This window comes from Saccopteryx bilineata, chromosome 6 (genome assembly GCF_036850765.1).
Source record: "Saccopteryx bilineata isolate mSacBil1 chromosome 6, mSacBil1_pri_phased_curated, whole genome shotgun sequence".
In the NCBI taxonomy this organism is placed as follows: domain Eukaryota; kingdom Metazoa; phylum Chordata; class Mammalia; order Chiroptera; family Emballonuridae; genus Saccopteryx; species Saccopteryx bilineata.
The window spans coordinates 123,656,760-123,671,484 of record NC_089495.1 but is presented as its reverse complement, the minus strand read 5'-3'; the positions used below and the strand labels follow the sequence as shown (position 1 = coordinate 123,671,484).

The following is a 14,725-nucleotide window of genomic DNA, read 5'->3' as shown; positions in this document are numbered from 1 at the left end:
AACTATTATTTAAGATATTTCCATATTGCTTCTTGATTGGCGTCCTCACTTGCAATTTTCTTTGCTTTTATTTGAGCATGATCAGCTGTGTGATTTACTCTTAAGCATCTTTTCACTGTAGGAATAGGATCCCATTCCTTTAGAAGTAGGCCAGTTAGGCTAATGGTCATTGTGTTTGATATATTAGAAACAGGCGACTTCTCTTCTCTGAAAATATTGTGTCATCTTTGAAAAACCCACCTTAGAGAGAACCATGATTACAACTGCCATTTTAACTATTGGTTCTGCCGAATCGGTGCATACCGGCTGAGTCACACCACTGCCATCTTCTGGCTTTGGGACCTGAGGAAGTTGTTATGCTTGAGCTCCCAGCAGCCATCTTGCATTCATGAGGATTGCTTCAAAGCAAGAGCTGAAAGCTGAAGGTTTGTGATGACAGAGTGGGGAGAGGGAACTTGAGTCCTTTATGATGCTTTGAAATGGCTGAAATAACCAGTCTGGAAGCCCCCTACCTTCAGGCCTTTTGTTTTGATTCAGAGACACATTTTCACATTTTAGCAGTCAAGGCACATTAAGTGTTTGCTGCCAGCCAGGCATTCTCAAAGCACCTTTTCTTTGAAACCTCTTTATTGAGATCTGGTTGACATACAAAAAGTTGTACATGTTTAATGCCTAAAACTTGATGTCTCTAAGCACCTTTATGTGGGATCTCATTTGACTCTCACAACCGCCCTGTTATTTCCCTCTCATTTTGCAGCCAAGGATTCCAGAGTGTGAAGGGGAAAGTCATTAGTAAGTGAAAGCATCGAGATCCCACCTCAAAGCCTGTGGTTTTAACCACTTGGCTGGGTTTCCTAAAAAAAATGCACTGTGACAGTGGAATAGGTTTTTCTAAAAACAGGTGAGTTTGAAGACTATGTCATATTCTGTTGACCTCTTCTGCTATTTTCTGGACATGTCTCTTCATTTCCAGAAACCTCTGGCTTCTCAAAGCTGTTGCATGGCTCTTGCCCTTGTGGTCAGTACCCTTGGTCTTGTGGTCCTTCCCCTCAGCCTCTTCTCTACTTAGCAAATCCCAGCTCACACTTCCATACCTCCTCTGCGAAGTCTCAACTGAGACAGCCTCAAGCTCCTTGCTCAGTGTCCTGTGGCAGGCTGGCCCAGCACATGCTCTGCACCATGCCGACCTAGAGTCAAAGCCCAGCCCTGGTGATTGTAGCTGAGTAAACCTGGGCAGAGGACTGTCCCTTTCTCTAAACCTCACTTTCTTATCTGTAACGTGAGGATAATCATCTGAACGTCTCAGGACTCTTAGGATAGTGCCTGCAGAGCACCTAGAACAAGCCTGCCACAAAGGCAGCACACCATAAAGAGAACTCTTGTTATTTGAACACACTTCTTCTAATACTCGCTCTTTTATCATTATTTGTTTTCACGTCTGGCTTTTCCATTCGACCATGAGCAAGACAAGGATCAGGTCTTCATTCTTGTGCTGTGTTTGGTTTTATTAACTCTTTAAGTCATCTTTAATGAGGTATAATTTACATACAGTAAAGTCTATCCATCTAAAATGTACAGTTCAATAGTCTGATAGATGTATACACCCCTGTAACCACACCCCAGTCACAACTTAGGACATGTCCTCACTCCATAGAGCACCTGCATACCATTAAACAGCCAGTCTCAGTGTCCAGCCCTCACCCAGGCCACCACCGATCTGCTTTCTGTCACTGTAGATTAGTTTGACCTGTTCTGGAATTTCATATAAATGGATTCATGCCATGGATATTTTATGTCTGGCTTCTCTCAATTATATCCGCATGATGGCTCACATCACTAATTCATTTCCTTTTTATTGCTGACTATTATTCCATTATATGAACATACCACAGTTTGTTTATCCACTTACATGTTGACACATATTTGGGTTGTTTCCAGTTTGGAGCTATTATTAATAAAGCTGCTGTGAACATTTTTGTACAAATCATTTTGTGAGCATGAATTTTCATTCCTCATGGGTAAATTCATAGCAAACTGCCAAACTAGTTTGTTTCCCAAGCAGATTTAACACTGTAGCAACATAGGACAATAAGGTGCCCTACACCCAGCCAACACCTATTATGGTCAGTCTTTAATTTTAACCATTCTAGTGGGTGGGTGTGTAGTAGTATTTCACAATTCTGATTTGCATTTCCCTGATGACTGTCAGGTCAAGCATCTGTTTATATATTTATTGGCCATATGTATATTTTTCTGTGAATTGTATATTAAAACACTCCCCCTTTTTATGGTCTTTTTTATATTAAGTTATTAACATTCTTTAGATTTTTTGGATACAGAGCCTTCCTCAGATATTTGCTTGGCAAATATTTCTCCCCCAGTCTTTCCAAGAATTTTGATAAAGTCCAATTAACCTGTTTTTCTTTTATGCTTAGTACTTGTGTAGTCTGTTGAGAGGACTTTCCTTTCTCCATTGAATCACCTTCGTGGCATCTGTTTTTGGATCCCATTGGTCTGGGAGCACATCCTTAGGAACACCACGCTGTCCAAGCTCTCACCTTGCCGAGACCTTGGTCTGCTTGGCTTCCCTACCCCAAGCCACAAGCAGGAACTGTCTGAGGCAGACACCAAGGCCATCCCGGGGTCACCATCCTGTGTGCTGCCTGTTGTCAAGTGTCTGTTTCTTATATTTTGCCCAGGATTCTGGTTGTCAGTGGGAAAAAGTCATAATTCACTTTGTATTTACAGTGGCTGGCACACAGGCACTTCAACATGGCCCGTGCTTGCTTCGGCAGCACATATACTAAAATTGGAATGATACAGAGAAGATTAGGGACAAAAAACCAAACATATTGGCCCAGTGGCCAAGTCTCTGTTAGCACCTCCAGACACGGTCCACTGCTGTCTCTTTTGATTGGGAGACTGTCCATCACTTTGTTTTGCTAGACAGTCCTTTTCCTGAAGATGGTCATTAGTCCTTTATGTCCTCAGCATCAGCCCACCAGGTTCTATGTGTGCTTCTTCAGTGGAAAATGGTGGTGAAGAGAAGGAAAGGTTGCATGACCAGGCAGCCACTGAGCTAGCAGAATAGGGCTTTCTACATGGAGATCTTTCTACTATACCAGCTGGAGGGCAGGCACTGTCTATTTCATCGCTATGGAACTCCTGACACCCCCAGTACACTCCCTCCAGTGCACACTATAGGCTCCTAATACATGTTTGTTAAATAAATGACCAGTGGAATGAATTAAATAACTTTTTTAATGCATAGTTGACAGGTTCTTATATATGGTATTTTGTGTGTGTGTGTGTGTGTGTGTGTGTTTTCACATAGAGGCAGGACCATTCCTACCAGGCTCATAGGTTATATAGTTCCTCGGAAAATCTTAAAGATCTCTCAGCCACCCTCTAGTCTTAATCCCCACTAGGGGACGTGTGTGCACCCCACAGAGAAGGTCTGCTGTCAGCTGGTGCCAGCTGAAGTCAGTGTGTCCCTCCTGAAGCTGCCTCCTTGATCCTGCACCCTCCACCTGCAAAAACAAAACAAAACCTTTCTCAAGTTTTCCCCTCATCCCTCCCTGGAGGTGAGTGGCAGTGGTGGTGGATGATGACCTGTCTGTCATCCCCGCCTGGCCACTGCTTCTTCCCTGAGGGGACGACCCTCCCCTCCCTGGCAGTCAGGGACTGGTCTTCCAGGGCCCCACATCAAGCCTGCCCCTGGGGATGAGTTCCTGAAGACAGCGCCCTGGGAATGGCCCTGGCAAACCCTGCCCACCCACATACCTGCAAAGGGGTTGCCCAGGGTGGGGCCACAGCTCTCATTCCTGTGCCCTGGTAGATGGGTCCTTTTTGTCCCAACAGCTTCACCAGCTGTGGTGTCACCTGCCCAGGTGCAGGTCCTGGCTTCATTGGGAGTGACCATGAGCAAATTCTGTGAACTTCCCTTCCCTTATTGGATATGTGAGGAAGACAACAGTCCCTACCTCACAAACAAGACAGTGCTCACAGACAAAGCCCCAACACTGCCCAACACATAGTGAGACATGTTAGCCACTATTAATAATGTTAGTATCATTGTTGTATTAATGTAAAACACACTATAAGCCACTTGGCCATTCTCCTTTCAAGGCTCCTACAGAAGCATTACTTTCCTCTAGCTCAAGGTCTCAGGCTTCTTCCTGATAGGCCCCTGCCAGGGGGGCCCTGGAGCCTGTGGGACCAGGGGGTCTCCTGCTCATGCCATTGTGCCCGCCTCAGCTCAAACACGTGCCCTCCTCATCTTGAACCAGGGCCTCTGCTACATATCCTCCTCTAGGACCATCCTGCCCACTTTCACACACACAGCTGGGATGGGCAGGTACTCCCAGAGGTGGCACCCTGTACTCCTAGGGTGGCACAAGACAGCAGCAGCTGCTATGGCTGCTTCCCTTGTTCCCCCCTCACCCTGCCACCTCTTCAGCTCTCTGGTCATGTTCCAGTCTCCAGGAGAGACTAGCTGCAGCCCTGAATCTCAGCTATAGAAGCAGCTGACAACCGCACCTCTCTGGTCCTGGCTGCAGCCCTGGACCACCCTGCAGCTCAGAGCAGCCTTTTCCCTGTCATTCAGGCTCCCAGCAGGGATATTAGCATTCAGATGAGGATGGGAGCATCAGGGCAGCCAACTCCTGTCTTCTCTGGGAGCTGAGGTTCATTCCAGGAAACAGAGCCAGTTGTTGGGGGCAATGTCCAGGCCAGACCCCCACTGGAAGTCGGGACAGGGTTCTGGACTCACCAAGACGACCATGGTGCCTTCATACAGTCTTACTGGGTGCTGGGTCTTCCTGGAGTACCTCCGCCCAGCAGTTCTGCCCTCTGCTGTCCTTTAATTCGTTTCATAATTTTCCACTTCCCAGCTATTATGTGTGCAGAGATAGGGTAAGAAGGGCCATGGGTAAGGGGGTGAGTGATTCTAGCTAATTGGAGGCTACAGATTGTTCTGAAATTACTAATTGTTCAGTAATTGACAGGGCATATATGCTGAACACTCAGCCTGCTATGCACTTTACCCATGCTACCTGATTTAACCTGCCAATGACTTGGGAGCTGGACCAGAAGTGACCTGCTCTCTGCCTCAACTCTGTCAATGCACTTGCCCTCAGCGCCCCTCCTGTTACGGTCAGTCTCCCAAGCTCCTGGATTTTTTTGGTCCCATTTCCAAGCAATGACTTTCTGAGGAAGTAGGAGGGGAGGAAGACTTACCCTCTTGGGGACATCGAGTCTACCCCCGCCATGGACTTCATACCAACCCCTGTAACAGGAGACAGTGGGCCAAGGAAGGGGGGGTTGGTTCCAGGCAGTCTTCCGCAGAGGAGTTCTAGGCTGAGGGCAGCCACTTGTGCAGATTGTGCAGACAGCCCAGGCTGGGAGGGCCAGGAATAGGAGAGTGTGGGCTGGGCCTGGGAGAAAGGTGTAAACAATTGTTGCCCACCACCGCAACCTGAGTCCTGGGGGAGAGGGCCTTCCTCCCAGCCCACAGGGCCCCTAGCCTCCCAGCTGGGAAGTCATGCCACCACCATCCCCAGCCCCTTCTTCTCTTTCTCTTCCTTCATCCAGAATGGATGCCTGGAGGAGCCACCATCTCCTGAGCAGGTTCTTAGAGTAGTGCTGCAGGGGGTGTCACTTTGTGGATGTGTGTCTGGGCCGTGAGCCAGCCCCAGTACAGCTAGCTGACCTTGGCCTGGCAATTCCTCAGACCAGTGGAAGGGGACAGGCAACTTGGAAATGGCAGAGAACAGAAGCAAGGATAAAGTGACAGGAACATGGCAAATAGATTATAGAATGAATGCAAAGATAGGATCAGGAAACACAGTCTGGGAACAGTGCCCTCTGGCTCTCAGTCTGACAGTCCTGTCACCAGGAAGGCCAATGCCTCCCAGGAGAAAGACAGGCTGACAAGAGCTGAGATAGGTGGCTCGAACTCACAGCCCCTGTCAAGTGGACAGTGGGGCTCTGACATGGTCTTAGCAGACTCCTCCTGTCCTACTTTGTTTTTATTTTTATTTATTTTTATTTTTTTTACACAGACAGAGAGAGAGTCAGAGAGAGGGATAGATAAGGACAGACAGGCCCTGGCCGGTTGGCTCAGCGGTAGAGCGTCGGCCTGGCGTGCAGGGGACCCAGGTTCGATTCCCGGCCAGGGCACATAGGAGAAGCGCCCATTTGCTTCTCAACACCTCCCCCCCCTCCTTCCTCTCTGTCTCTCTCTTCCCCTCCCGCAGCCAAGGCTCCATTGAAGCAAAGATGGCCCGGGCGCGCTGGGTATGGCTCCTTGGCCTCTGCCCCAGGCGCTAGAGTGGCTCTGGTCGCGGCAGAGCGGCCCCCCCCCCCCAGGGGCAGAGCATCGCCCCCTGGTGGGCAGAGCTTTGCCCCTGGTGGGCGTGCCGGGTGGATCCCGGTCGGGCGCATGCGGGAGTCTGTCTGACTGTCTCTCCCCATTTCCAGCTTCAGAAAAATACAAAAAAAAAAAAAAGATAAGGACAGACAGACAGGAACAGAGAAATGAGAAGCATTAATCATCAGTTTCTCGTTGCGAGACCTTAGTTGTTCATTGATCGCTTTCTCATATGTGGGCCTTCAGCAGACCGAGTGATCCCTTGCTCAGGGACCTTAGGTCCGAGCTGGTGAGCTTTTTTTTTGCTCAACCCAGATGAGCTTGTGCTCAAGCTGGCGACCTCGGGGTCTCGAACCTGGGTCTTCCGCATCCCAGCATCCCAGTCCGATGCTCTATCCACTGCACCACCGCCTAAAGGCTTCCACAGAACTGCCAGGCTCCCTGCACGATCAGCAGCCCCTCCCCCATGGCTTCAGAGTGGGTCCCCTTGGTCTCTCCCCCTTTCCTTCCTCTCCTTCAGATGCCAGGTGCTGCTGTCTAGAGAACTCCTCCATCTCCTGCTCCCTGAATGTCGGACAGGGGCCAACCGGGCAGACACAGGCCACTAGGTGCGCAGTGGGGGCTGGGTGGGGAGGAGAGGCATGCACTGGGGTGAAGTGCTTTGAAAGATGAATGGCTGTCTGAAACAGTTGGGTGCTGCTGCCTGCTGGGGGGGTCTGCACCTGGATCTTAGGGAGCAGAAGCGGAAATCTGCTTTTATCTCTGCTTGGGATTGGGCAGGGTTGTAAAGAGGGAAATGGCAGAACAGCTAGGGGCAAAGGAGGCCTCCACAGTTTCTGAGCAGTCAGCAGACTGACAAAATAAGTGTCATGCTTTCTCCCTGCTCACATGCTACTGCCCATTTGGAACACACACACACGCGCACACACACGCACACACGCACACACACGCACACACGCACACACACGCACACACATACTCAGAACACTCAGAGGACAGCCGGGGGTCGCTTCCATCTAGCTGCCAGCACACATCACAGATCCAACTGGCATGTCTTATTGATCATTTCAGCAGAGCAGCCAGTGACAGGGTGAGCTCCAGGGACTAGGGAGGGGCAAATGCCATAGGAAGTGAGTGCCACCAGAGCAAACTGACATCACACAGCCCCGGACCACAGCTGAGGTTTCTTTCACAGTGTGCAAGAGCTGCAGAAGGCAGGTGGCCAGGCTGGGAACCGCTCCCCTCACCCAGCAGCTGCAGGCTTCCAGGTGATTTCAGCACGAGCCTAGGGCCCCCCACTTGCTAGCTCAGCGATGCTGGGCAAATCAGTTAGCCTCTTTGTGTTTCCTCGTTTCTAAAATGTGCATGATAATATGACCAGTCTCTGTGGGTGATCATGAAGATTAAATTAGAGACTGAATGGGAAGCCCTTCCTTTGTAACCATGAGTCTCCCACTCCCCACTTGTTCCCTCCCCTCCCCCGGCCTGGGCAGCTGGGGCTGCAGAGTTAGCCAAGTGACCCTACCGTGTCCCTTCAGAGGTGCCTCAGGAACTCAGAGGACAGGAGCCTGCCCTAGGGATGGCAGGGAGCATCTGCAGGGCAGGGAACATCTGCCCTGCCTGCCGCGCCAGCCAGGCCTGAGGAGAACCGATGACCAGTGGGTCCACCTTCTCAGTTGCTGCTTTTTCTCATTGTCCCCCCTCCCCCTGCTGCTGCTGCTGCTCCCACCACAGCACCCTCCCCAGGGAAGGGGCAAACCGGGACCTGAGCTGACACAGAAAACTTGTGCCCAGGCCGGGCTTGTATTTCCCAGTGGACGTTCTGGAGCAGCCCTCTTTCTTAGAAGTCCTCCAGCACTATCCTCAGGCCCCCTGCATGACCATGCCTCATCCCCAAGCCCAGAAAATGCTGGCAGGATCACATGTGGTACCCTTAAAACCCTTGCCACCCAACAGCGAACATACAGGTTCAAGGGAGGAGCTGATGAGAAAAGTCTACTCTCCGACTCTCACCCTCCAGCCATGACCACAGAGCTAAAGATGGCCTGCTCTGCTCCCACATGACCAGGCTCACACAGTCTTCCTGCCCTGTCCCCAGCCCTGCCCTCTGCTCCTCAGGGCTTGCAGCCCCCGCCTACCTGCTTCTGCCAGCTGATCCCAGGTCCTGGGGCTGGGCTCTGCCTGCAGGGGTCAGGGCTTACTTCAGAGACTCTTTCTCCCTAAACAAAGAGAAGCATGGGAATCAGGGGGTGGGAGAGGATAACCTTCCCACATTTCCAGCTTTTCTCTTTCTCTTAGAACCCATGCCTAGCAATTCACCCCACTATTTTTTTTAACTTCCATTAATCTGCTGTGTTAGAGAATACAGTCGACTTTGCATGACAACAGGCCGCAGTGATATCATCGGCCAACAGCACTGGTCAAAACCTGTGTGTGGAGAGACAGGACTACAGGCAGCAACTGGCACCTTACATCACACAACAGGCCTGGATTCCAAGAGCGCTGTCCACATGGGGACGTTCCGGAGCAGCCCAGAGGTTGTTCGGGGAGGTTGTTCAGCCTCATTCCCTAAGAGTGTCTGGGCAGGGCCTTCCGCAGCAGGGAGACCAATAGCACCTGGCATTTAAAGTCAGTTTCTTTAAGCTCAGTCCTATTCTCTCTCCAATAAAGAAAGGTTGTCCATCTGGAGAAAGGTCTTTCTTAAAATGTTGCCTTTGAAGACTAAGAAGGCTGTAAGGAAAAAACAAAACTTTTTCTCCAATACACCTGAGAACAAAGTTATTTGTTGCCAAACAATGGCTGTAACACAGGTGGGGCTGAAGGAGGGCTAGGGAACTTAACAATGGCAATACAGCCACCAGTTCCCTGACCTTGCTATGTGCCAGCATCTGTGATATACATTTCATAGGAATTTCCCCTATTTGAACTTCCCACAACTCTGAGGGCTGTGCTATCATTAGGCCATATTAACAGAGGAAGTGTCTGAGATGTAAGGAGGTTATGTGGTGGGTTACAACATGGCTGGCAGGCAAGTGGACATCAAACCAAGATTAAACCTAGGTCATCTTATTCCCATGGCCCAATGGTGAATCAGAATGTTATTCTTCCTCTCCATATCTGCTGGAATACAGTGTTTCCTCGTACTGCTCACTTCATCTTGTTTGCAAGACCCTTCTCTGGCTCTTGGGGGACAATTCTCTGAGGCAATTCTGAGAAAAACTCACAAAGCCCTTTCCACCCACACCACGGTGCCATGCTTCACTGATGAGCACAGGTCGTCAGCCAGCTCCCAAGAGACAATGTGCAGGGTCTCACCCAGGCCTCCTGAGGGAGGGAGGGCGGATCAGACTAGAGTCACATGAGGATTGTCTGAAGTTGGTATCACCTAGCTACTGAGGGGCAGGAGCACTCAAGAAACCAGTGGAATTGGAGAGCATAAATTTCACCCCTTCCACAACCGAGAGCCAGCCTTCCATAGCCACCACCATCAGCAGGAGGTGTTAAATGTTAGGCCAGTTTTTCCAGTTAACTAGGTCTCAAAGAGTTAATAGACAACTGCTTCCTTCTGGCTAGGCCACATGAGGCCAGGCCTGGCCAGATGGTCCCAGGGTTTGGCCTTTTCTCACCTGACAGGAGATCCAGGCCCATCATAGAGAGGAGATAGACTGCCTAAAGTCAGGGACCTGTCAGTCCCACATCAGCCACACACTGGATGGAAGACCTTGAGCAAGTAACCTGGTGTCCCTGCCTCTCAGTTTCCTCCACCATTCACGAGATAGAAGCACTTGTCCTGCCAAACTGCCAGCGCTGCTGGGACTGCCAGGGGAGTTCATACAGGAGAAACCTCCAGGGAGGGTAGAGCGCTGGTCAAGCCTGAGCTAACGTGAGACTAGCTGACATTTGTGGAGCAGTCACTGTGCCACGTGCTATCCAATTACCTCACTTAAATCTCACATAAACCTCAGAACCACTGTTATTAATCTTGGTTTACAAAAATGTTAAAAGATTACATCACTTGCCCAAAGTCTCTTAGTGAGAGAGGAGCCAGCGTTTGAACTCTGGCTACCCAGCTGCAGACCCACACTCAACAGCAAGGACCAGTCAGCCTCCTGTGTGTGTGATCCAGGGATGGTCATTATGTACAAGGAAGCCCCTCTCACCAGTCATCATAGTCAGGCACTGCTATGACTACCTCAGCTGGGTTAGGTGTCCAGGAAGGGTGTCAGAGAAATGCCTCTTTTTCCTACACATGCCTGGGACTTTGCAGTGGGCATTCTGACATTTGGAACCAGGGAAACCGGGCCAAGACATAAAGACCCAAGTCCTCTTCATTCGCCAGTCTCCACTACCTCTAAGAGGACTTTACAGGCAGGTTCCACAGCATGAAAGAAACATGGGGGCACATGGCCTGCTGTGTTCCTGCTGACTGTCCCAGCCACCTGAGCCCTGTGGGAGATGCCCTTCTTCCTGGAGCCCTGGAGCCCACGGGCATCATGCTTTTTGTTTCCCTAGAAGGATGAGAAGCAGCGCCAGGGCCAGTAGGTGCCTCTGCAGGAGAGAATGTCACTCTTCAGATAGACCCCCACACTAGGTGGGTCCATGGGCACAAAAGGACATTTCAAACAGTATGTTCTCAATAAACAGCTGTTGACTTTTCTGTTTTGTTGGGCATAGGAGCCCCTGTCATCAAAGAACACTGGTCTCCCAGGGAAGGAAAGGTCTGTAAGTTCCCCAAACTAAACCCTGTAAAGGCCATATGGCTTCTGTCTAGGGAAGAGTTAACTCTCTGGCCAATGGAGATGTCCTGCCCGCAGGGGCGGCCCAGCCAATGATATTCAGTACTGATGATGTCATGCTCCTCCTCCACCTTCTATTGGGGACTGGATAGCGAATCCTGCTGGAGGTGCAGGCAGGGAGCTGCTGGAGCTGGGCAGGGGCAGCAGGAGAGGGAGGGGAAGGGAAGGCAAGCAGAGCTCCAGAGCTGCCGCCGCCTAGTCCCCCTCTCCATTCCCCCTGAGCTCTCAACAGGAGGGTCCCTGGGGACCACCCTGCACTCGGACAAGCAAAGCAGAGCAGCTTTGGTCTGGAGGAAAGGCTGGGAGTTCCCATTCCCAACTGGAGAACGTAGGCTTGGAGCCTGTCCACCAGGCACACAGGGGGTCAGGGGCCAGCAGACAGTGCCTGCACGCACACACCCATGTACATCCCCAGCGGACAGGGACTGCAGTAGCCTCACTGGCAGCACTCCCCCTCCTCTACCCCAGGCTCTCTTCTGCCTTACCTGCAAGAGGACTGGGAGTCTGTTTCCAAGCCACTGCTCATACCGGCCCCATCTCTGTCTCTGCTGGGCTCTCTGTGGAAGGGAAGAGCAAGCAGGAAGATCTGTGTACCAGACTCCAAATCCCTTCTCCTACTTCTCTGCAGGACCCCAAGCCACATCCGGCTATGGGACTGGAGGTGGCAGCCAGTGTTTTGAAGAGCTCCAAGTCCCCTATTCTGATGGGAAGCTTCTCAGGGAGTCCTTGCAAATCCCTCTAGCCTCTCCCTGGAGGTCCAGGAAGCCCCTACTCAGCTCAGCCAAGCAGTTTCTTCCCCCACCCCAGCCCATGGCCCAGTTTCTCACGGTTGGACCCTGTTGGCAAATTGTCGGCGCCAGAGCATAGCCAAGGTACTGAGCAGAAAGAGGGTGGTGCACATGGCTCCACTGCCCCATCCCCTCTAGGGCCGAGTCTGCAGAAGAAGGCCAAGATGGCCCCTGCTGGCTCTCCCAAGCCACTGCTGTGCTGTCCTGAGATTCCTGCTGGTGATGGATTAGGAGACTCAAGCTGATTACTGAGGTCAGCAGACCTGACCTTGTGAAGACCGATTAACCTTACTGGACCCAGGTTGTCCCCCCAGTGCAGGGTAAACTGACCTCAGTTTATTCTGGATATAGATAGACTAAGATGTGGGCCTGACCCTCAAGGGGTATACAGCAGTGTTTTACAACCACTGGTTCACCAGAAATTTCATGATGGACCACAAGAGAGTTAACCACCCTGATGTTGTATGAAGATTGTAGAGTCTGACCGGCACTAGTCCACGGACCGGCGGTTGAAAAACACTGGTGTATAGTGCAGACAAATACACTGGCAAGTTAAATAATGACCACAAATAGAGTGACTTAGGCAATTAAAAATTAAAGGCACCTACAATTAAGGGCACAGTGGGAGTTGTAAGCATAAGGGGAGGTTTCAAAGGGGAGCAGGAGCATCTGAATTTGCAGGTGCTCAAGGAAGGGTGGATCCTCAGACAGAAGATCCTGCCAGGGCTGCCTAGCACGTTCCAGCAACTGGAAGTTGAGTGGCAGCAAGGCAGTGATGGCACAGGGGAGGCCTCAGGAAGAGAGGAAGGAGGGATAGGTAGATGATGAAGCCAGAAAGACCAGGGAGTGAAGCCAGAAAGACCAGGGAGGGCCAGGGAGTGAAGGCCTAAGTGGTTCAGTTCCATCCTCTGAACAATCCTCTCCAAACATTTTTTTTTTTTTGTATTTTTCTGAAGCTGGAAACGGAGAGAGACAGTCAGACAGACTCCCGCATGTGCCCGACTGGGATCCACCCGGCATGCCCACCAGGGGCAAAGCTCTGCCCACCAGGGGGCGATGCTCTGCCCCTCCGGGGGGTCGCTCTGTCGAGACCAGAGCCACTCTAGCGCCTGAGGCAGAGGCCAAGGAGCCATCCCCAGCGCCCGGGCCATCTTTGCTCCAATGGAGCCTTGGCTGCAGGAGGGGAAGAGAGAGACAGAGAGGAAGGAGGTGGGGTGGAGAAGCAAATGGGCGCTTCTCCTATGTGCCCTGGCCGGGAATCGAACCCGGGTCCCCCGCACACCAGGCCGACGCTCTACCGCTGAGCCAACTGGCCAGGGCCAAACATTTCTGATTATATCCCCTCTTCAGTAAATGGCAGAATTTAAGTGTTCACCCATGAAATAGATCTATGCATCACATCATTTTAGGCCCTGGCTGGTTAGCTCAGTTAAAAGCATTGTCCTGTAACAACAAGTTTGCAGGTGTGATCCCCAGTCTGGACATTCACAGGAAGCAACCAAAGAATGCACGACTGAGTGGAACAAAGAAACGGATGCTTCCCTTCCCCCTCCCTAAAATTTAGCCCTAGCCGGATAGCTTGGCTGAATGGAGTGTCATCCTGGAGTGCAGAAGTTGCTCATTCAATTCTGCAGTCAATGCCTGACCAGGTGGTGGCACAGTGGATAGAGCGTGGGACTGGGATGCGGAAGACCCAGGTTCAAGACCCCGAGCTCGCCAGCTTGAGCGCCGGCTCATCTAATTTGAGCAAAAGCTTACCAGCTTGGACCCAAGGTCACTGGCTTGAGCAAGGGATTACTCGGTCTGCTGAAGGCCCGTGGTCAAGGCACATATGAGAAAGCAGCCAATGAACAACTAAGGTGTCACAATGCACAACGAAAAACTGATGATTGATGCTTCTCATCTCTCTCCATTCCTGTCTGTCTGTCCCTATCTATCCCTCTCTCTCTGGCTCTCTCTCTGTCTCTGAAAAAACAAAAACAAAAACAAAAAACAAAAAATTCCTCAGTCAGGGCACATGCAAGAGCAGCTCAGTGTTCCTGTCTCTCTCTCTCTCTCTCTCTCTCCCTGCTTCTCTCTCAAAAAAAATAAATAAATAAATAAATAAATATATATGTACTGCGCAAACATGCAAACACAGTCCTGCACTGTAGACATATATTAAACTTGTAAAGAGTGAGATAAAAATATAAAATAAACAAAAATAAGATTTCTTCTATTTTCTTTCCACATCCCGGTGAAACTTCTTGGACAGGGATAGGGAAGGCCACCGCACTGGCTTTGGGGAACTATCAGTGGCATTCAGCGAGGTAGCCCAGTGCAGTGTCCTCAGTCTTGGCCCAGGCAGGGTGTGGAGGCAGGCAACGGCCAGGGGACCAAAGTGAGGAAAAGGGTCTGAGACTGATGTAAGAAACAACTCACCCTCTCTCCTCCATCCCTTGCCAAGACCCCTAGATGAAGGCTAGATTTTCTTTCTCAACTGAGTTGGAGGCAGGGTCCAGAGGCTACCTATCCAGGATTCCAGTAAGGTACCTGAACCCCGAGGTCCAAGGAAGACCAGAGTTGGGGCTGCACTTGGGCTCTCTACTTTGAAATGTGACTTTTTAAATAAACACATAAACCAAAGCTGGAGAGGAGAGCCAGCCTTTTGCAATCCTTGAGCAGTGGGACACAAGTCTTGAGAAGGGCAGGGTCACCAGGGAACCTTGGAGAAAACTGGACACACCCGGAATGTGCTGTCGCATGGTTCCCAGAAGGGGCTGCAACCAGGT

At 50.9% G+C, this 14,725-nt stretch overlaps 1 protein-coding gene across 1 annotated transcript; it reads right to left on the bottom strand.

Moving 5' to 3' along the window:
• Positions 1-1,484: 1,484 nt before the first annotated feature.
• Positions 1,485-12,150, bottom strand: PRCD (photoreceptor disc component). The gene is made up of 7 exons (XM_066237283.1): positions 11,994-12,150; positions 11,652-11,723; positions 8,509-8,589; positions 5,239-5,435; positions 4,772-4,892; positions 3,784-3,948; positions 1,485-3,530 (listed from the first exon to the last, which is right to left on the bottom strand). Exons 1-3 carry the CDS (start codon positions 12,065-12,067, stop codon positions 8,568-8,570), a joined length of 168 nt encoding a protein of 55 aa, XP_066093380.1. The 5' UTR covers positions 12,068-12,150; the 3' UTR covers positions 1,485-3,530; positions 3,784-3,948; positions 4,772-4,892; positions 5,239-5,435; positions 8,509-8,567.
• Positions 12,151-14,725: the final 2,575 nt, after the last annotated feature.

Coding starts and splice junctions, on each gene's coding strand:
- PRCD (XM_066237283.1), bottom strand. CDS start 12,067: ATGTGCACCACCCTCTTTCTGCTCAGTACCTTGGCTATGCTCTGGCGC. Junction 11,724..11,993: donor TTTGCCAACAGGGTCCAACC/GTGAGAAACTGG, acceptor TCCCTTCCACAG/AGAGCCCAGCAGAGACAGAG. Junction 8,590..11,651: donor GACTCCCAGTCCTCTTGCAG/GTAAGGCAGAAG, acceptor CTCTTTGTTTAG/GGAGAAAGAGTCTCTGAAGT.